Below are 19,916 nucleotides of genomic sequence, written 5' to 3'. Positions count from 1 at the left end.
GCGGGGGGGGAGTGTGGGGGGGGGGGGGGAACACTGGCAACAGAGCTGGAAGTTCTCCCTGTGGCCAGAAGTGGCCCAGTGTGGATGGCCTGGTCCAGCAATCCAGAAGGTACAGTGCAGGCTAAAGGCACCAACAGGGTGCCAAGGGGGCACTCAGAGGCAGATTCCTCAGCTGGCAGGGAGCTGATAACTCCCCACAGGGCAAAAATCCCCAGAAAAGGGGGTAAAGCCAAAGTTGCCCAGGTGGACCCAGCCAGTTTCTCCAGCCAGTGAGTCAGGTAGCGGTGACCCTATTATGCCACACTGCACCTGTGGGAGTCATCACTGGAGCACATGGGTCAGCTGGGGTTGGGAAAGGGTGGCATAATGGGCATGGCTGAAGCCCCTGGAATGGAGAAGCCAGCATAGGACCTAGTTAGCTGCACCTCCACCCCCCAACAAACATTCACAGAACCAGAGTGCCCCATCAGGGGACTTGCAGAACCATTAGCAGAAAACAAGCACAAAAGGATGCACCCCATGACACTATAGTACCTGGCCAGGTGGAACACAATCCCAGAAGCAGGTTCAGAAGAGGGGCATCCTTGGGTGGATCATCCATGAGAGAGTTGCATGGAGCACTGCCCAACCCCACATGCTGAAAGAAAGCACTCAGCAAAGGGCCATCATTCCTCTGTCCACCACTACATCCAAGCTATTTTGGTTGAATTGTTGTTTGGTTGTAGTTTTACCAAGGCTACAGGGTCACAGCCAGACCTTCTGCAGCCATCCCTGGTTCCAGGCCTCAGCAAAGGATGGGAGGACCCCATCATCACATTAGCTTCATCATCCAAGCTGATCCAAACACCCAAGTGGAAATGGGTGGAGTGTAGGAGAGGAGGAGCCCCACAGAAGATGCCCTAGCAGAGTCAACCAAGGCGCAGAAGAACTACTGAACATCACCTCCAGAAGTGAACTCCACTGAACAAAAAGTTGTGGTGGGTAAGTAGCCCTGGCGCAAAGTAGCCAAGGTGGCGAGACACACCCATCGATTGACACGGTGGTCATTAGCCTGTTGCAGGGTGGTTGGGGGATTGAGCTGCAGTTTGGAGCAGCTGCATGTCTGCAGCCTCTTTCCCATAGCCTTTGGGGAGAAGGTGCATGTGGCATATGGTATTTATTGCAATGGTGTTGCATATGAATCATTAAGCTGAATGTATTAGTGTTCAAAAAGTGCGCCAAAATATTTGGCAAGACAGAGCAGCCATTAGAGGGCAATAGCACATCCACCCCACCCCACCAGAGACCTGCCCTCTTGTTGCCCTGACTATTTCATGCCTTTCTTGCTTTGATTGTGAAGTTTTGAATATTATAATTTGAACAGCTGGTTATTAAAGCCCTAGAAGGTGCAGGACCTGGGTGTCTTCTGGAGCTTTTTGTTTTAGCCATGTGCTCAAGTTGTCTGGGCTTCCATTTGCAACATTTTTATGGATTTAGGGTTGTTGGTTGTAGCCGTGTTGGTCTAAGGACACAGGCAGACATGATTTTTTGGGTAGATGTGATATCTTTTATTAGACCAACTAAATAGTTGGAAAATTGTTCTTTTCAAGCTTTCCAGCATAAACACCCTTCAGGCATCTAGTCCTTTCCTTTAGCTTCTCCCTTTCTGATGTTGTGCAGTTCAATGGCTAATGCAATAGAGTAGAATCAGAGTTGGGTTCTGACTTGATGTGTGATTCAGGCAAGTCATTTACTGCCTCTGCTTTCCTTTCTTGCTTCTTCTACCTAGACTAGAAGTTATTTGGGGTAGAGACTGTCTCTCACTACAAGTCTGTGTCATGCCTTTAGATGCTTTTGTTATATTCACTGATTCTTAATCAGGTTTGTGGCCAGGATTTCCCTCTGTTTAGTGTCTACAGATGCAAAGACTAGCTCCTACTTGAAATCTACCCACAGTTTTTTTCTTCCCTCTTTTAAATAACATCTTAAATTATTTTTATTCCAGAGATGTCTCAATCTGAGCACTGCTGGCTATATATATTACCTTCATCCTTTGTTCACACTGTTCACCAGGAATCAAGACCCTTTTGGCTGGTTTTGTGTGTTAAGTTTTTAGAAAGTGATTTCATGTTAATATTTTATTGTTTTTCTTTCCTACTTTGCTTTTGCAAAGGGCTGAGTGTTGTGCACACAGTTCTTGATTCACCTTTTTTTCTTAGACTTCTCATACTGCCCTCCATAACTGTTTGAAAAATAACCCTTTGCGTTCCTTTTACAAACAGTTATTAGCAGGTCTCTATCAGGTCCAAAATACCTTTTTTTATTTATCTTGATTCAAGATTGATTTTAGGAAGCTGTCCAGTAGTTCAGCATTTTAAAATCTTCAATACTAGGACTCCTGTAGTTCCAGCTCCCCTCCACCACCACCCCTCCCTCAACACGCTCCTGCTTTTCTAGTCTTTGGTCTCATGACAATTAGCAAATTATATTGCTCAGTAGATGAGAAGGTTTACATACTAACAAGCTTTTAAGAGAACTTTTTTTAAATACTAAAAAGGACTGACTATTAGGCATTATTAAAATATCCTAAAGCTCTTCTAGATTCTTATGGAATATTGCTGTTCAAATATGTGTTTTTTGCAGTAGCTTCTTATTGGATTCTTACAGAGCTTCTAGCTAGGTTTGCATAAGGAATGTATGTGACACTTTGTCATATGGGGATTAACAAACATTTGTCTTGTTTTAGTTTTAAGAATATAAAATATAGGAGGAGGCAACATGTGAAGATTTGGAGTCGGGGTGTCAAACTGATACAGCCTTGTAGGCCAGATGAGTAGCGTGGGGCTGGTCCACAGGCCAGGTCAAGCTCACAGACCCTCTCCTCCTTCTCCAGCATACCTGGAGGAGTTGCTCCAGTCAGTCTGTGCATAGTGCAGTTCCCATAGTGCTGGAATCAGCACCCCACGTGGCGCAGTCTGGCTAGAGCAGCAGTGGTGCTGCACACTCTGGCCATCCCAGTTGGACAGCACCACATGCAGCGCCACCTCCAGCCAATTTGGGACCTAGGCTGCACATGGCACTTGTGAGCGCCATGTGCAGCGCAGGTCACAAACCAGCTGGAGTAGGCACCATGTGTAGCACACATCCTAGGGCGGCTGCCAGATGCAGGATGAGTCCCAGACCAGCTGGAGTGGCCACCAGATCAAGTAGACTGGGGAAGATGGAGGGGGTCTGTGGGCCCAATCCAGCCAGCAGACTGGCCCCACACCAGAAGTGTGCGTCATGTCCTGTCTGATCAGATCCAGAGGCAGTACCAGGGGCCAGATGGTGGGGCTCTGCAGGCTGTATGTTTGACAATCCTGCTTTAGAGCATAAAGTATTTTTCAGATGTCTGTACATAAGCCTAAGAATAGGGAAACACATTAGAAAAATATGTGTTCAATCCACTTTGGGTAAGACATGTGGACACATGGTTCAGTGTGTGTGCACAAGTATATGCAGATTCAGAGGATGTAAAGCATGTCATTGCCATATGTCACTTAGTCCCAAAAGATATGAATGTGTCCTATCTGTTTTTGTTCTTATGTGCAGTCAGAGCTATGCCACAACTGCCAGGATGTTATTTTTACTTTAATGCCCTCAGCCCTGAGTATCGTATGTACAAAAAACTACCAGGAAGAAGTACTGTGAAAACTATTCTTCTTTAGGTAGCAAAGGTATAACATTTCATCTCCTCATGCATATGCTCTGTGTTTGACTTTTTCTTGTGTACAGTTAAAACCTCTTTTATCTACTTCCCTTTTGAGTAATATGTTTGATTCTCACATGCAGATCTCACTGCATGCCCATGAATACTGTGAAAAATATTCTGTGATTTCTGAACAGATGGAGCTACATTTTGTTGGTCTAAAGACTAATGTAAAGGAATAGATAGATGTTGACTGCTGGTCTCTTTGTATTGGCCAGAGTTAAATGTTGCTTGAGGATGGGAAGAGAGGCCCCAGCTTGGCACAGAATGATGTGACACAGAAGCAAAACAACATACCAGAGAGATCATGCAGATTGTTTTGTTACATAATAAAAAGATTGACTTTTTTAAGTGCCCCTGCTGGAATGATGCAGATGTGTTAATGCCAAGAAATGTGCAGCACAAACAGAAAAAGTATGTAACGGTGTCATTTCTTTGTTGCTTCCCTACAGAATATATCATCACTTTATAGACTAGGTTGTGTTGTTCTGAAATTATAGTCGCTTTAAAGGGAAGGTTAATTGTACATTCGAAGCACAAATCACAAGAGCTCTCCCCAGAAATAACATCTTTTAAGCACAAGTGACTAAAGTAAGAAGGGCTACATAGTGAATGCATATACATGTGAAATTAACTTTGGCACATATAACAAAGGAGTTATTCCTCCCGGGTGCCATGTTTACATGTGTGGCTGGGACTGCGGGATGTTAAGCTGGGTCAGAGTGGCCCTGGCTGGCAGGGGATTGGGGGGCGGGGGAGCAGGGCACACAATCTGTATCTCAAAGTGTTTGCAGTCTAAATAGACAAGACCAGCAAAGGGTGGAAGACAGACTGAGAACTGGTATGCAGAGGGGTCAATTGCTCCAATTCACATAGGAAGCAGAGCCAAAAATCAAACCCAAATCTTGTAACTCAAGCAAATTAGTTACAGAATCACCCTTATTCTGCCTGCAGACACAACCTGCAGGTCAGATCCAGCCCATGGAGACATTTCATCTGTCTTTTGGGGCTCCTGGGGGGCCAGGAATTCAGGGCTGAAGGTAAGTGGGGACTGAGGTCCACCACTGAAATCTGAAATATGGAGACCCATTGGGGGGGTGCATTTCAGTTGGGGGGGGTGCAGGGGCAAATCACGTCTATATTAACTGCTGCGTTGCTGCCACTTACCAAATAGGGCAGGCAAATTGAACACCCCCACTTTATACAAATAATGTTTTATCTTTCACCAAACAAATCACAGGCCTACCTTCTCCAAGCTCTTTCAGAAAGCTCTCCTGGCAATAGTCATGCTAATAAAAGCTGAACTACTTTGCATCTTACTGATACAAAACAAAGCACTTGAAGAAAACAGTGAAATTAGTCCCAACACCCCTGCAATCTGGAAGAACTGTCAGCTGTGTCAAGGTATAGTGTGGGTCACGTTAGAAGAAAAAAAAATCAACAGGAGCTTTATCTTTAACTGTCATTGGGCTAGAGAAATATGCTCTACTGGGTTTAAATGGAGTCACACCTTTTACTTTCTAAGTCTCTGCAGTGTACACTTTAAGTTATCTAGCCTCTAACCCTGTCACTGCTGGGTCACAGTGGATAAATGGAAAGGACTATGTCCTTTGTGACATCAGGTTTGATTGTGTTGTGACCATCAAAGCAGTCCGCTCACCCTTTTCTCCTGAATGTTGAGGAACTGGACATGAGATGGTCTTCTAAGGTGGGACATGAAATGAGGTCCTCTGTTACACAAAGATGGCATAAAGCCCCTTTGGATGAAATGCAGCTTTGATGTAAGCAGGTGCAATTGAGCTTCCTTTGTCTAATTTGGCCCTTAGTCCAGGCTCTGAATCTTCAATAAAGACAATGGACGGAGGTCCTAAATCTGAAATCCTGCCAGTGCAAGTGACTGCTGTCAATAGGGGCTACTTCAATGGGGAAGAAAATCTGTTTTTTCCATATTTAAGATTCCAGGGAGGGAGTCAGAGTCATAGTGAAGTTGAATGCTGCTTTTAAAGTTCTCTTTTTGATAGGGAAAGGAGTGACCAGCTCCCTCCGTCTGATCAAATTATAGTGGCAATTGATCAAAAGAGGACCCTCAGGAACCTGATTCAGAAACCCTTGGAGGTATTGTTAGAAGTACTGTACTTTATTCTGGCAGATTTTAATCAGCCTTGCCTCTCCAAATATCATGTCTGAATACTGGCCATAACCTTAAGCATAGCCTGTTTTCTAAGTCTGCCCTGGATGTCAGCAAGGCTTCAGTGACACTTTCAAAGCATCCCTTTGTGCCTGTCTGCATTTGTCTATCAGCTTTCAAGTGGTTAGATGTAGTTTTCTCTATGAGTACAATATCGGCAGCGTTGGGCTTTGGTTTGGCCTTCCCCCACTGTTCCAGCTGAGAGAATAATTAAGTGTGAAAACCAAAGCCACCTTTGCTCCTGCAGCATGGCAAGGGTCATGTTGACTTTGACCTATCCAGTCCAAGAGCAGAAATGGGAAGCTAAGAAGAAGAAAGCTTTTGGGCAGTGTTGATACAAGGAATCAGATTCTGATTTCACTTTACACTGGTTTTATCTTTGATTTAATTTAGGAGTGACTCCTGATCTACACCACTGTAAATGAGAACAGAATTCACTGGTCCCCTCCAGGGCCTGTCCCTCATCTGACACTATATTGCTGTGAATCAGAAACACAGCTATGGAAGCAACACTGTTACAGTGGAGTAAACAGATCTGCATCAGGAGTGAGAGTGCAGACTCTCTCAAGGTGAAGAAATCTCTTTTTCAGGTTTCTGAATTGGCCTTCTCAGATGGGAGTACCCCAGCAGGCAGGCTTCCTTTCAACTGTTCCATTTCCAGGACCTGTGTCAGTTAGCTTTGAACCTGGTTTCTCCCTTGGCATGAAGGATGTGGATAGGTGACTTCTGAAAGCCTGATAGTGCAAGGGGCTGCTGTCAACAGAGGCTACTTCAATGGAGAAGAGAAGAGAGTTACCTACAGCAGATGTCTTGAACTTGTCCCTATTTCTGTAGATAAGATGGGGTGGGGGGAGGAGAGTGGGTTGTTATAACCTTCATTTACACTTCTAAGGGCTGGAAGCATGTCTCCAGGATTGCTGCCCAGCACGTGTCTGCATATGCACCCAGAATCATAGCACATTGAGCTGCGACAAAACAGCCCCAACTAGCAGGGGACCCCGGGGGTTAGCCTGCCAGCCTGTGGCTGCTCCCCCTATCTTAGTGTGCTGCAGAGGGGCTGGCTGAGACACAAGGGTGCTTCAGCATGGGGCTAGCCAGGAGGCAGCCCCCACACTGTTGCACCCTCATGCCCCAGCCAGGCTCCTCTAGCATCTACGTGTGCATCGCTGCTGCAGAGTAGATTAATTTACTTCAGCCTAATAGGGGTGCATGTGTAGACATGAGACATTTACTGCATAGCTAATTAGTCAACTGCAGTAAATGTCTTGTAGATGTGCTCTCTTTTTACTGACCTAAGCACAATAACCAGGATCTGATAATTAAACAGGGTCTAAGACCTTCAAACCTGCACTAATGGATTTGTGTTTAATTTGCCTGGAAATCAGCTGTCTGAATATTTTAGGCAGCTTTGAAAATATCAGCCTTGTGTGATAGCAGGCTAAATGGCTCTTAAGTTCTTGCCAGCTGAGATGTTCCTGATTCGTATACCTTAGAGCAGGGGTAGGCAACATTTTTTGGCCAGAGTGCCGAAAAAACCATAATGTCTACCTTGGAAGTTGCTGACCCCTGCCTTAGAGACACTGTTTTTACCTAGCCAAATGAGAGGTCCAATTTTGACCAAGAATAAGTCTATTGAAGCCAATGGAGCTGTGTCAGTATGACATCAGGCGGATCTCCACAGTTTTTGCTCCCTTCCCCACCTTCACATTAGTAAAATGATGCGGACCTGAAGTAGTCCTTATCCTTATGAATCCACATCATTTAATGGATGCTGTGGAGCATGCATTGAAGAGGTAACAGCTGAGGCAGGTCAGCTCACTTGGTTAGAAATAAATCTAAATTCACCTGGCTCCTTGGAGGAAGATCTTCTTTTTAAGACATGGCATGACCAAGCAGTGTTAGTCTGTTGTAAATGTTGAGCTTTCCAAAGTTAATTTGCAGGACTTCATTGCTCAACTCCTAATAAAATACTCCAGTCAGCTTTGGAAGTATCCACTAAAATCTTTTCCTAAAATTAAGTGTTCTTCTTTTTAACTGCTGGAGGGTCTCAACCAAAATCACAATTGCGTTGTGCTAGACACTGGGTGAGTTGACATTGCAATCGACATATGCAAGCAATGGGAGGAGAAACAGATGCAGTGACATGTCCAGGGACATGCAGCACGTCTGTAGCAGAGCTGGGAACACAGATGACTATTTTATCTTCTTCAGTGAGCTACGCAGTATACTGGCCAGCTTCTGAAAGTGCACTTAATAACACATAACCCCTCAAATTTAAACAGCCTACCAGTAAGCTAGTGAAAATACTCATGCATAGTTTGTACTGTTTAGTGAAATCCTGTCAACACCTTCCATGCCAATATTATCACCATGCTATCAATGTGGAGCAGTAAACAGTAGCCTTAACAATCTAGCTGGGGCATTTGCCTTCCCTGATATGCCAGAGATGCCTCCCAATTACTGCATTGGGGCCAGGGGAATCAATGACAAACAACTTTCCCATGGGAAGCAGCATTTGACTTCGGGAATAAATATTTATTACTATCTGATTGGATTTAAAGGGCCACGTTTACATCTAGGTAAATGAGCACAATTCCACACTGCTGAATGGAGTTGCACCCAATTGCTCCAGTGCTGAATTTGGCCCAGTGCCTGCCTGACTTGCTTTTCTGCACTGAGGCGAATGCTTGGCTTTTTTCCTGGAGTCGTTTGCTTTGTGGGATTTCTTATGCAGCTTCTACAACTGCTTGAAGCCGTGAGTAGAAGGTGTTGTATACAAAGGTGCTATTCTGTTTTCTTTTTCCCTTAAGAAAATACATGCTAGTAGCTGTGCTGTCTTTCTTGAGTTTCTGTATCCTCTTTTTGTGTTTCCAGATACTTCTCTTCAGGCTAAATTTCAATGTGCTAATGACTTTTTTTTGAACACGGTCACAAAACATTCAAGGGGAAATAATCTGTCATCTTGTCACACACCTTCTCTGAATCTTCCAGCTCACAGGCAGAAAATTCCCCTTCCTTCAAAAGGCCAAAGGAGCTGCCAAAAGGTATTAAATGTATTTCTTGATGCTTTCCTAGACTTGTATTAATGTCTGGGTTTTAGTTTTGTTTTTCTTCTTTTAAACAATACCCTTGACTGTGTAAACTAGGGTGACTTGTAAAATGTCCTTTCTAACTAAGGCATTGCTAGATGCTTCACCTTCTATTGAAGTAGAAGATGAACCTGAAAACAAAGGGCTTTTTCCAAAAAATAGCTCAATTCCATTTTTGCTTAAAAATGCATAATTTGTTCAAATAGGGTTACTTTATTTGGGTCCCTAAAAAGGCACCAGTTTGCCAGTGCACTTTCACTCAGTCTGACTCATGGCTCTGAGAAGCATGTACATGAATGGCTGTTCCCTGAAAGACGTGAAAAGCAGGGAACTAATATTTAACCTAAAATGTTTGTTTTTTAAAAAAAACAAAAGCTAATGTTGTTTGGTTTGAGTGCCAAAATGTAGACCCATAAATCCCACAGTTAGCTACCTAAATGCAAACAGCCTGACTCTTGTTCAAAGGTGCCTTGTATAGGGCTCCAGGGAGTCACCAGTCTTGCAGACTCTCTCAAGCATTCTTAGTGGGTTAGGTGAGATCGGTCACGTCCAGATGGTCTGCATGCATGCTGTCAGAACGCTGTCTGTGATGCTGTGCCTTTAACAACCTCATCGTTACACAGAAAAGACCGCAGGCTCCTGTTCTTACTAACAAAAGCGCGTCCAGGTTTATTGTCCACAAATAAACCTAGATGCCAGCATCTGTGGTCAGCTGGTGCATAATGCTAACCAGGTTATTTGCCGTCATGGTATAGGTGAGACAACCCCTAAGCCCAATGTAATGTATTAAGGGGCACTCAAAACAACTTCATGTTTACAGCATGCACATCCTAAATCTCACCAATTACTGAAAAAAAACCCTTTAGGTGATACCATCCATGTCCTGTTTCTCGCCAATTAGTGCATCCTTCCCATCAGACAGGGACACCTGTCTGCCAGGTCATTCAAACCTGTTTTCGTGTCCTGTACCAGTCTCTATTCAGTATCAGTTGTCCTTGCAAGGTGCCTATAAGGACTAGCAAGCTACTTGCAAGCCATACATGGACTGCCTAGATCCATTCCAGTAAAGCCTACTTCAATCCATGCTGTTACGAGGGCCTCTGTGTAATTTGTACATGCACTGATCAATGCTTGTATTAATCTGCACTCCAGTGAGGCCTATACCTGGGAAAGTGTAAAGCTACAGGCCCCAAGCTCAGGGCCAAACTCTCTCAGTATTCATCTCCTGCATGCCATTTTTCTGTGTGTGTAGGCAAACACCTACATGTGGTTCACAAGATAAACCCAGACATTTCAAAAAGGAGTCCATAGTGTCAAAAACTTTCTGACTTGTTGAGGTCTTACTGAGTTATTTGCAACAGGCGAATTGCTCTATTATTTTTCACAGTCCAAAAACAAATGAAAGCTACGAGCTGGCATTTTTGTTTTGTTGGGTGTCTTAGGGGTGTTTGACTTGAAAAAGGCAGAGAACCATATAGACCGTGGCCAGGTCCAGATGGGAGTGCCCATGTGGTATTTGGCGCCACTAACACATGTGTGCCGCCACATACTGCACATTCAGGTATTCTCCATGCTGCAAGGGAGCAGTGCAGGGGGGACGACTCCTGGATATCCAGGGGTCAAAAAACCCTGTGCGAAAAAAAAAAAAAAGCGGAGCGCTGCATGCAGGGGCAACATGCACCACTCGGAGCCTGGCTGGCCAGAGTCGCACTGGAGCTGCTGGGCAGCTCCGAGTGGCAGGATTGCTGCTGCTGCAGCCCCAGGAGGCCCCCAGGACCCCAGGTAAGGCTGCTGGGGCCAGCCCTCCCCTACCCCACCCAGGGTGCATGACACAGGCATTCCCAGGGGATAACTGCAGCGGCACAAGGTGTCCGACTGCTAGTTGTGCCCAGGGAACCAAACATCTGCACGCATGTAGATGTGGCCCTTGGGGCTAACCTAGGGACAGATGTGTCTTACACCTTTTAGAGGAGTCATTTTTGCAAAGCACTCTGAGGAAAGCTCTTTGCTTGTGTGAGGAAAAATTACTTCACAATGAAAGCAGAGTGGCTGGCTCTGAACAAGGCTATGGAGACTCAAGCAACCATCTCAATTACACCTTGATGTGGATTGGTCTCTTTCCCTCTGCTGGCTGCTGTAAATGGATGCATAACTGGACCACATCCTCATCATCCTTTGTAACTGAACCATGCAACATCAGACCTTCTTTGCCCCAGACGACTGTACACACTTGGTTGTGCCATGTGAAAGCAGGTTCCCTCTGTATTGGCACACACCTAATAAGCCACGGACTCAGATTCTTAGTCAGGCAACCGGAAGCCTCAAAGCTGCTGTCAGGTTATGCTTGAAAGTATCTCCCTGTGGAAATCTTGGATCACTTTACCAAAGGGTGGATATTTGAAGTCAGCTTCAGGGAGAGAAGATTTTCCATTGTCCTCTCTGCGGGCAAGAGGGCAGAGGGCGTAAGTGGCCATTTCTGCACTTTGCTTACTTGGAAAAGAAAGGGAGCCGAGTCCTCCTGAGTCCCTGGCCATAGTCTTTTTGATTCAGTTCAAATTCAGAATGATCTAAACCTTTGTTTTGCCTTGAGGATTGAAGTAAGCAGTACAGATTTCTTTTCCCTCAGTGTACTAGCTGACCTGGCACAATTATGTTGCCTTAGGAAGGCTGTGGCAAAATGATATGGATTCCCATAATCCCTTACAGTCTCTGCTCTCTCTTTCTATGGCAATGCCTCCTATTTATTACAGTTTCCCCTTAGAACTAAGCCATTTTTAAGCAATACAAGGCATGAAATCAGGTCTGTCTTACTGCTAACATAAGGAAAAGGAGTCACGCAATCAATTGCTTATCGTTTTCTTCCAGCGTACTGGCTTAGGTGTGAGCCCAGTGTTGGAAGAGGATATCATTCCCAGAACGTCATCTGGGCCTAGTATCTGCACCACTTCAAAATGTGGAAAATGCTTACCTAGTAGCACAGTTTCCTGCATACTGTGCACCCCACTGAACATAGCTGTAGAGTACTGTCCATTGGTAGACTGTTGCAGATGGCTTCACACAGGGATGCTTTATTGTAGCAGACAACAGTGCTCAGCAATTCAGTTTTGTCCTTCCCTACAAGTTTATGCATTTTTTTAAATTAGACTAGGCAGGATTTATAGAGACTGGACATCTTGTGACAGCCGTAACAGCTGCAGTGCAAATGATTTTACATCCCTTTAATCACTTTCTGGAGATGGTGAGGCACTAACCCTAACCCTATATTATTAAAATCCCCAAGCTTATAATATAAAACCCCCTTTTTTACCTTGACAGTCCCTTTAGGATATCTGCAGATATCCTACGCGTAATGATTGCAAGATGGAAATCTGCATGTTCTGAGATTGCTTCAGTACTTTCTAAGCATGGCTGCATCCAATCACTTAATGGCACTTCATCACATATGCTGATAACAAGGGAACTGTTTTTCTTTTTTCCCATTGGGCCATGGAAACATTAAATACCACTTTTGTTTCCTGGAAGAGTACATGATTGCCACGCTCATCACACAGTGACCTAAGAAGCATCTCTCAGTCTCTCTCCCCTGTTCATCTAGCAGTAGAAACAAATGCCTAGAGAAAATGAGGGTAACCCCAGACTCTGGAGAAGTTCAACCTCCTATCAGAAACCCCAAGAAGAAAAGGCCCAGACCTTATACTGCATCAGAACAATGACCTGCCTAAATGCTCCTAAACTGGGCTGATTGCTCCTTATCCATGGTCCAGCATCATAGAATTGGAGAAAAATAGGGCTGGAAGAAATCTCAAGAGATTATTTAATACAGTCCCCTGTTTAAGACAGGATCACTCCTAACTAAACTATCCCTGTCAAGTGTTTGTCAAATCTGCTTTTAAAAGCTTCCAAGAATGGAAATTCTGCAATGCCTCTCAGTAATCTGTTCCAATGCTCAATTACTCTCATAGCTAGAAAGTTTTTCCCCATACCCAACCTAAATTTAACTTGTTGCAGTCTGAGACCATTACTCTCTGCCCTGTCCCCTACAGCCACAGAAAGCAGTTTATCACTATCCTCTTTGTAACCACCCTTCAGGTAGTTGGGGACTGTTTTCAAATCTGCTCCCCATCTCCCCCGATCTTGTCTTCTCCAGACTAAATAATCCCAAACTTAATAACCTGTTAGTCTCTAAGGTGCCACCCTGCCCAACCTTCCACGTATCTTAACTGCCTCTCTAACTTTGTAAGTCATGTTTCCCCAACCTCTGAAAATGTTTGTTGCTCTCTGTTGGACTGTTTTTAATTTGTTCACATATTTTCTTGACGCTTGGTACCCAAAACAGGACATAGCACTCTAGTAAAGCCTCACCAGTGCTGAGTAGAGTAGAATAATCACTTTTTTGGCTTGCAGATAACACTCTTGTTAGTGCATCCCAGCATGCTGTTTGCTCTTTTGTAAGAAAAGCACACTTCTGGCTCAAATTCAGCTTAGGGTCAGCCCCATGGAAGCTGTTTTGTCACCTGCGGGACAGACATTTTTCTGACAATTCAACAATCCACATTGGTATCCATGTGGTCAGCTTTTTACTGATGAGATGTTTCTCAAGAATCTCCCGTGCCCTTTTTTAACCATGTCCATACAGAGTCATGGGGAAAAGAGCTGCCCACACCTTCAGCCAGATGAAAATGAATGAAACTTCAGTGCTGCTATGTTGTTGTATGCTATCAGATAGATGACCTGGCCCAGGGCCACATCTGTAACTATCTCTGTAATATCAGGCAACCTCTTAGGCCAGCGAACATCATGACTATGAGATTAGTGACTGATTACATTCCCTGGTTCACTGAAATGAAAACTAAATCTCAAGAGGCAAATGTGTGTGGCTGCTTCTCAATTACAACAGTGAGCAGTGACTTTACAGAAAACAATCCAGGGATCTTCCTGCAAATAGGATTCTTTGTATTTGTTGGCACAAGCTTTCTGCACCAAAGCACTTTTGATACACCATGACATGGTGCAACAGCTGCTGCTCCAAACCCATGGGGCTTTGAAAATAGCTTTTCCCTCCTCTACATATTTTAGAGTGAAATAGAATCCTATACAGAGTTTTTCTCCTTGAGATTTTACCAGTCTCCTCACTGAAGCAGCTAGAGGGTGATAGGGAATTTGACCCCAAATCTTCAGACTAGGAGCGTAAAAGATCCCAGGGACTCAAATTCAGCTGAATTCCTAATTACAAACATTGCCAAATTATAAAGGTCAGTGGTACAGCACCTCCAATATCCGTCTGGACTCTATCATTCAAATAGTTTTCCATGGTACTAACATGAATGTTCAGAACATTTACCAGATATAAATCAACAAAGCTTTGTGGACTGTACTGGAATAATGCCAATTTGCACCATACATTTCAATGAAGTGACACCAATTTACATCAGATGAGAATTTGGTCCAAAGTTCAGAACAGAATTTGAATGCATGGGACCAGATGTTAAACTTGCTTACACTTTTGTAAATCTCCAACCTCCACTGGAGATATAAATAGTGTAATTAGTGGGGATGTAAACCAGTGTAATTTGGGAGTAGAATCCAGACTCTGATGGTAGTTTTCTTTAATAACCATTAAATGAGAGTTGTATCAGCTTACTCTGAATTAGGTTTGTATGGAATACCAAACCATTGCAAATTACACTTGGCGTGCTTATGAAAAGCCAAAGCCAGTGACGATTTTGTGCCCTCCCCCCACCAGATTCACAGCTGGAGCATGCAAAAATCAGTATCTGTTAATGCCATGGATTAAGCATAAAAGGAGTGTAATTTACATTAATTCTGTTATGTGGGAACCAAATTGTATAAAGCAGAGTTCCACTGATTTAAATCAGCTAAAGATCTGACCACAACTGGTTCAGGCTGCGCTATTCTGTTGCTCAAAAGAAAAAAAAGCAAAATTAATCTACAACTGAAATCTGGTTTGGGGACAATTTATGCCTGATATGTAACTTCTTCACTGCTGGAGTTGACCCAGAAAGTCCAGTCCCTGCCCCTCCTCATACAATAATGTTATAGGCTTTCAACTCTGTTTATGTCAATGTAGCTGCTCCTGATTTAACCCGGTGTTTGAGTGAGTGAAGAGTCGTGTTCATGGGATTTGAAGGGAGAGTTCTGCCTTTGGCTCTGATGAGCTTTAGTAGATTTGGTGAGGGAAAACCTGGAGTTTCCACCCTATTTCATCCTCTAACACTCTGCTTAGACACGTGTTTTCCATTAACACCATTGATTTGCTCAGTGAAAAGACACACTTTTATAAAGACCTTGATTCAGCAAGGCATTTAATGTGCTTTAAAATAATATAAATGGGACTCACACATATGCCTAAATGTTTTGCTGTAGATTTCTCCCTATGTGCCTACAGGCTAGATCCAGATTGATCCAACAAGCATTTAAACAGGACTGTGACAGAGTTGAGGTGTGCATTTTCTAAAGTGCAATCCAAAATGGCTCTGCTCTTACAGCCACAAAATTCACTTAGTCTTTCATTGCAGAAGACACAGTTTCCAAGGCATCTAGGCTAAGAACAGACAGTCAAAAAGCCAGAGGCTGAATCGATTCAATCTTTGCAGACCAGTCTAAACTGCTTAGACTGAACTGAGAAGCAAGTAAACAGACAGAAGCAAGTGGCCCAGTGCTGTTAGCTGTTTTCTCTCCAACTAAAAACAGACCCCTGATTTCTTCCAGGATGAAGCCTTTTCTCCTGGGATTCAAGGCTGAAAGCAGATCACCAGTTTAGTGTGGTGCTGATTGGTCTAGGATGCATCAAAACAGATGGCCATAGTGTTTATACACAAGGTTTAAATGGCAGTTAACTCAAATGTGTTGAGTTAATTGTTCTGATTGAGGCAACATGTTTATTCCAATACTTCACAAGTATTTCATGTGAGACACCCGTATTGTCCTCCTATAATGTCTGGGCTTCACTGTGGGATGCAGTGTCTGTTTTTAGCTCTACCGACCTACAAGCCCATTGTTCCACTTGAAGTGCCTGTGAAATACCTGAGAAGTACTGAGATAACACTTTTCCCTCAAGACAATGTTGTGGGGGGAGCTGCTAATTGTTGTTAATGGCCATTCAAGTTCAGTATGTAAAAGACTGCCCCAGGCCTGTTTTGATGCTAAAGCCTAGACCCAGGATAAATTCATTTGTTTTCAGCTTGTTGTTCTTCCTCCCAGGGGTTCCTTGGGGCTGAACTGACAACAGCTTCACCTGTCAGTCTTCCCTAGGTTTGACTGATATGTAACACTATACTAGTACACATGTCCCCTCCGTCAGGTTTGCAAAGGGTCGATCAATTAAGCGGGGAAGAGGGATTATTTTGCAGTAGTAACAGTTATAACAGGCTTCTAAAAAGAGGAATAACGAAGTTGTTTGCCTAAAAAAAAGCCGTAGCAATCGAAGCTGTTAAAAGTTTAGAATTCATCTGTTTAGAGGTCACCATCACCAAGGCACTTTCACAAGAGGCTTTAAAATGGCAATAGAATAACATTTTTTAAGCAGTTGGTTTCATGCAGAGTTTTAGGAAGGATGACCGAAGAATTTCTTTCCTGTCCTGCCACAGTGCAGCCTGGGAAAGGATTTGCAGTAAGTAAGATATCATGAACAATTATTTTGGTGTATTGTTACATTGGTAAAAAGTGGTGTTAGGGTGAATTTGTCATGCCTTCCATATGGAAGCAACGTGCAGTCGTTAAGGAATCAATTTGAAGTAGACATTAGAAGGGCTCCTGCAGTGGTAAAGCTCCAGAAGATGTGATCTTTATATTTCTAAAATTAATAATGATTGTTTTTTGGCCTGGTAAATGGTAATAATGAGTCTGCAAAGCATAGAATGACTAATTCTCACTGTCCAGCTTAGGACTGGGTTGCGGCTGTGGACTCTTGTGATTTTATATGAATGGCCATTTAATAAAAACAATAGATTAATAATAATAAAAGAAGCACTTCTGCTGTCTGCATAAGTAACGAGATCTTTGCGCGTGATATCTTTTATTAGATCAATTGTGTGGTTTGGATAAAGTTAGACAAGCTTTCAAATGCAAGGCATTCTGCAGCAGGTCTGAGCTGATGAAGAATGCCTTGTATTTGAAAGCTTGTCTAGCTTTGTCCCAGCCATGCAGTTGGTCCAGTAAAAGATACCACCCACAAAGATTCTTGCATCTCGCTTAATTCCTGGACTATCATGGCTATAACATCACACCAATGCTTGTTAAATACTGAAGTAATGACTAATTCATTAAGGGAATGACTGTTTTTTAACAGGACAGAATTTCAGTGACTCAGTGGAAATGATGCAAAAATTGTGTTATTCAGTAGCCAGCTCACAGCCTCATTTGTTCAGTGCTTTTAAGTAGCGTACCAGGGTCTTGCGAAAAAAGTAGCAGGCTTCTTGTGCTAGCTGGATGGTAAAGTACATAGCTGCAACACTTATTGCCATGTTACCCCTAGTTCCACTACTCAGATGTTCAATTAAATTTATATATGTTTTGTAAAGTCAAACTCTCTGGGCATGTCTATATATACATTAATGCACTATTGTTATGGCACATTAAGTTTAGTATCTGTAGTAACAATAACTAAATGTGCAGTAGCGCCAGTGCACTGTCTTTTAGTGATGCTAATGTGCAGTAGACTAATTCTATTGCACATTAGCACGGTTTTTGCTGTGATGTGCTAATGCACGTTAGAATTGGTCTACTGTGCATTTAGCATCTTGTGTAGACATGCCCACTGGTGAAAAAATATTCTGGCATAAGAAGCATGTCCTATATAGTGCTAAATCATTTAGGAACTAGTTACTACACAGGTCTGATACAAAATGTATGGGTCATATCAGTCAATTTGTTGTAAAGTAGCAATCCCCAAGATTTCTGCCTGGAAACTGATGAGATGGTTCCACAGATCTAAAACACTGCTCAGGAGAATACTAAATTTTTCAATGTGTTCAGAGCAAGGGCAGTTGTCAAAAATAATTAGGACAAGCATGCAAAGCATTATGCATGAGCCAAGTTCATTTGCAAAGGAATTAGAAAACTTCTCATACAGATACTATATATTTCTTAGGATATTTACAATTTTAGCTCTCCTCCTTTTTTTCACAAGTCTTACCTTACCATTAAGTTTCTAAAATAATCACACATTTCTGTACAATTCAATAATACGGTGTAATAATTTTAGAGAGTGAATCTAAAATTTATTTAATGCTTAAATAAATTTCCGTGTTATTTGAATAGATACTTACAACTTTGTACCTGTCACTGGCTGAAAAGACTGATGTTATATGAGATGAAACGATAAAAATAAAATGGAGAAAAACACTGAATCAGATAGTTAATCTCTTTTATATGTACTACATTAGTCTTAATAAAATTATGCATAGGAATTTCAAAACTGTTTACTTCCTTCTAACCTTAGTTTTTTACTATTTTAATACAATCTTAGCTCTTTTTTCCTGACATTTATGAGGTTCCAATAATCATACTATTGAGTCATCAGTTAAAACATCTCCTTCCTATTAAATAACAGTGGCATAGCTCTTATAAGAGGGAAAGAATAGTAACTGAAAACACTGAGAATCATTAACTTTCCAAGGGTGACATTACTGTTGTTTTCATAAAAATTGTATTTTTTTCCCTTATAAGAGGTAAAGGCACCCAAAGTGTGAAATCAGTGAAAACTTAGTCACAGTTTTTGTCCTGTTGAAAACTTCCATTGACTTCAAGGGGACCAGTATTAGTCCTGAAAAAGTTGAAACCAAAGGGAGAGACAGCTGAATTTTGGTCAGGGGGGAAATCACAGTGTTGTTATAAAAACAGGCAAAACAGAACTTACCTTTAATGAAGGATACGAACAGAGATGCCCAGAGATACAAGCCAGAGTAAGCAAATCCCAAACACTTCTCAGTAAGCATTGTCAAGAGGGAAACTGTACCACTTCTAAGCAGAAGGCAAACCTGAACTAAGTCGTTGCAACAATGCCAAATGATTGATGGATTCAATGATTAAAAGTAATAATAAGCCATCCAAGCAATTTCTCACAAAGAGAAAAAAGTACATTTGCCCAGGTATGTCCCTCTGGTCTCAGCAAGCCAAGTTATTTTAATCCCGGGTAAGGAAATCCAAGTGCACTCCAGTGGTTTGCTATTTTTTTTTCTTCCCAGGCACCATGCACCTTTTCTCACGCAGAAATAAATGCCAGAAAGAGACAGCACCAGAGCTATGTGTGTTTGGAAAGGGGAGGGGGAGAAAATAGCCAGTGCTGCCTGGGAGATATTTTGTACATCCCCACTGTCTGTAACTAACTCAGAGACAGCATGTCTGCCTTGCTTCCTATAGTAATACTAGAGTGCCTCTAGAGCTGCTTTACAGGCAAGGCTAGCTTCTGCTCCCTTTACCTGCCAATGTGAGTTCTAGCAGGGAACTACAGCATGCCACTGTCTGTAATTAAATGCATCCCCCTCCCATTATGTGGCAGCTGAGGTGCTAGCAACACAGAAGCTAGGGTGCTGAAGACCTGAGGAGTCTCCCACTCTCTTAAATATGTACCTTTGCATGTCAATACAGCCTTCCAGTCAAATATCTGTCCTAAGAGGCTCCGCCTCCAAGCCCCCCAAGCTTGCTTTCAACCAGAAGATTTTGCATGCATGCCACACACACCCCAGAGACTGATCCCCTTCATCATTCTGCTTTTATTTTTTTTTACAACCATACACATTCAATCAAATACTAGGACCTGAATAAATTAAATGAAAGCCCCCTTTACTGGTGTCTTCTCTCTGCCCTGTCTTCCCGGTCTCTTTCTTTTTCTTCAGGGATACAGACAGTCAAGATATATTTTAACCCCCTAGGTTCACGTTCCTACATGCAG

General features: G+C 42.8%; 1 protein-coding gene across 1 annotated transcript in view; it reads right to left on the bottom strand.

Moving 5' to 3' along the window:
- LOC109297408 (neuronal acetylcholine receptor subunit alpha-7-like) overlaps nucleotides 1-19,553 on the bottom strand; it is a 201,686-nt gene extending 182,133 nt beyond the window's left edge. Inside the window, exon 1 of the mRNA XM_019517137.1 lies at nucleotides 18,882-19,553. Within this exon, the coding sequence (XP_019372682.1) occupies nucleotides 18,882-18,960 (79 nt within the window). The 5' untranslated portion in view covers nucleotides 18,961-19,553. The remainder of the gene's footprint in view (nucleotides 1-18,881) is intronic.
- Nucleotides 19,554-19,916: the final 363 nt, after the last annotated feature.

The sequence above is a fragment of the Gavialis gangeticus genome, unplaced genomic scaffold (assembly GCF_001723915.1).
Source record: "Gavialis gangeticus isolate Ggan-Ray unplaced genomic scaffold, GavGan_comp1, whole genome shotgun sequence".
Taxonomy (NCBI): domain Eukaryota; kingdom Metazoa; phylum Chordata; order Crocodylia; family Gavialidae; genus Gavialis; species Gavialis gangeticus.
Note: the sequence above shows the minus strand (reverse complement) of the source record. Positions and strands in the feature narration are given on the sequence as shown.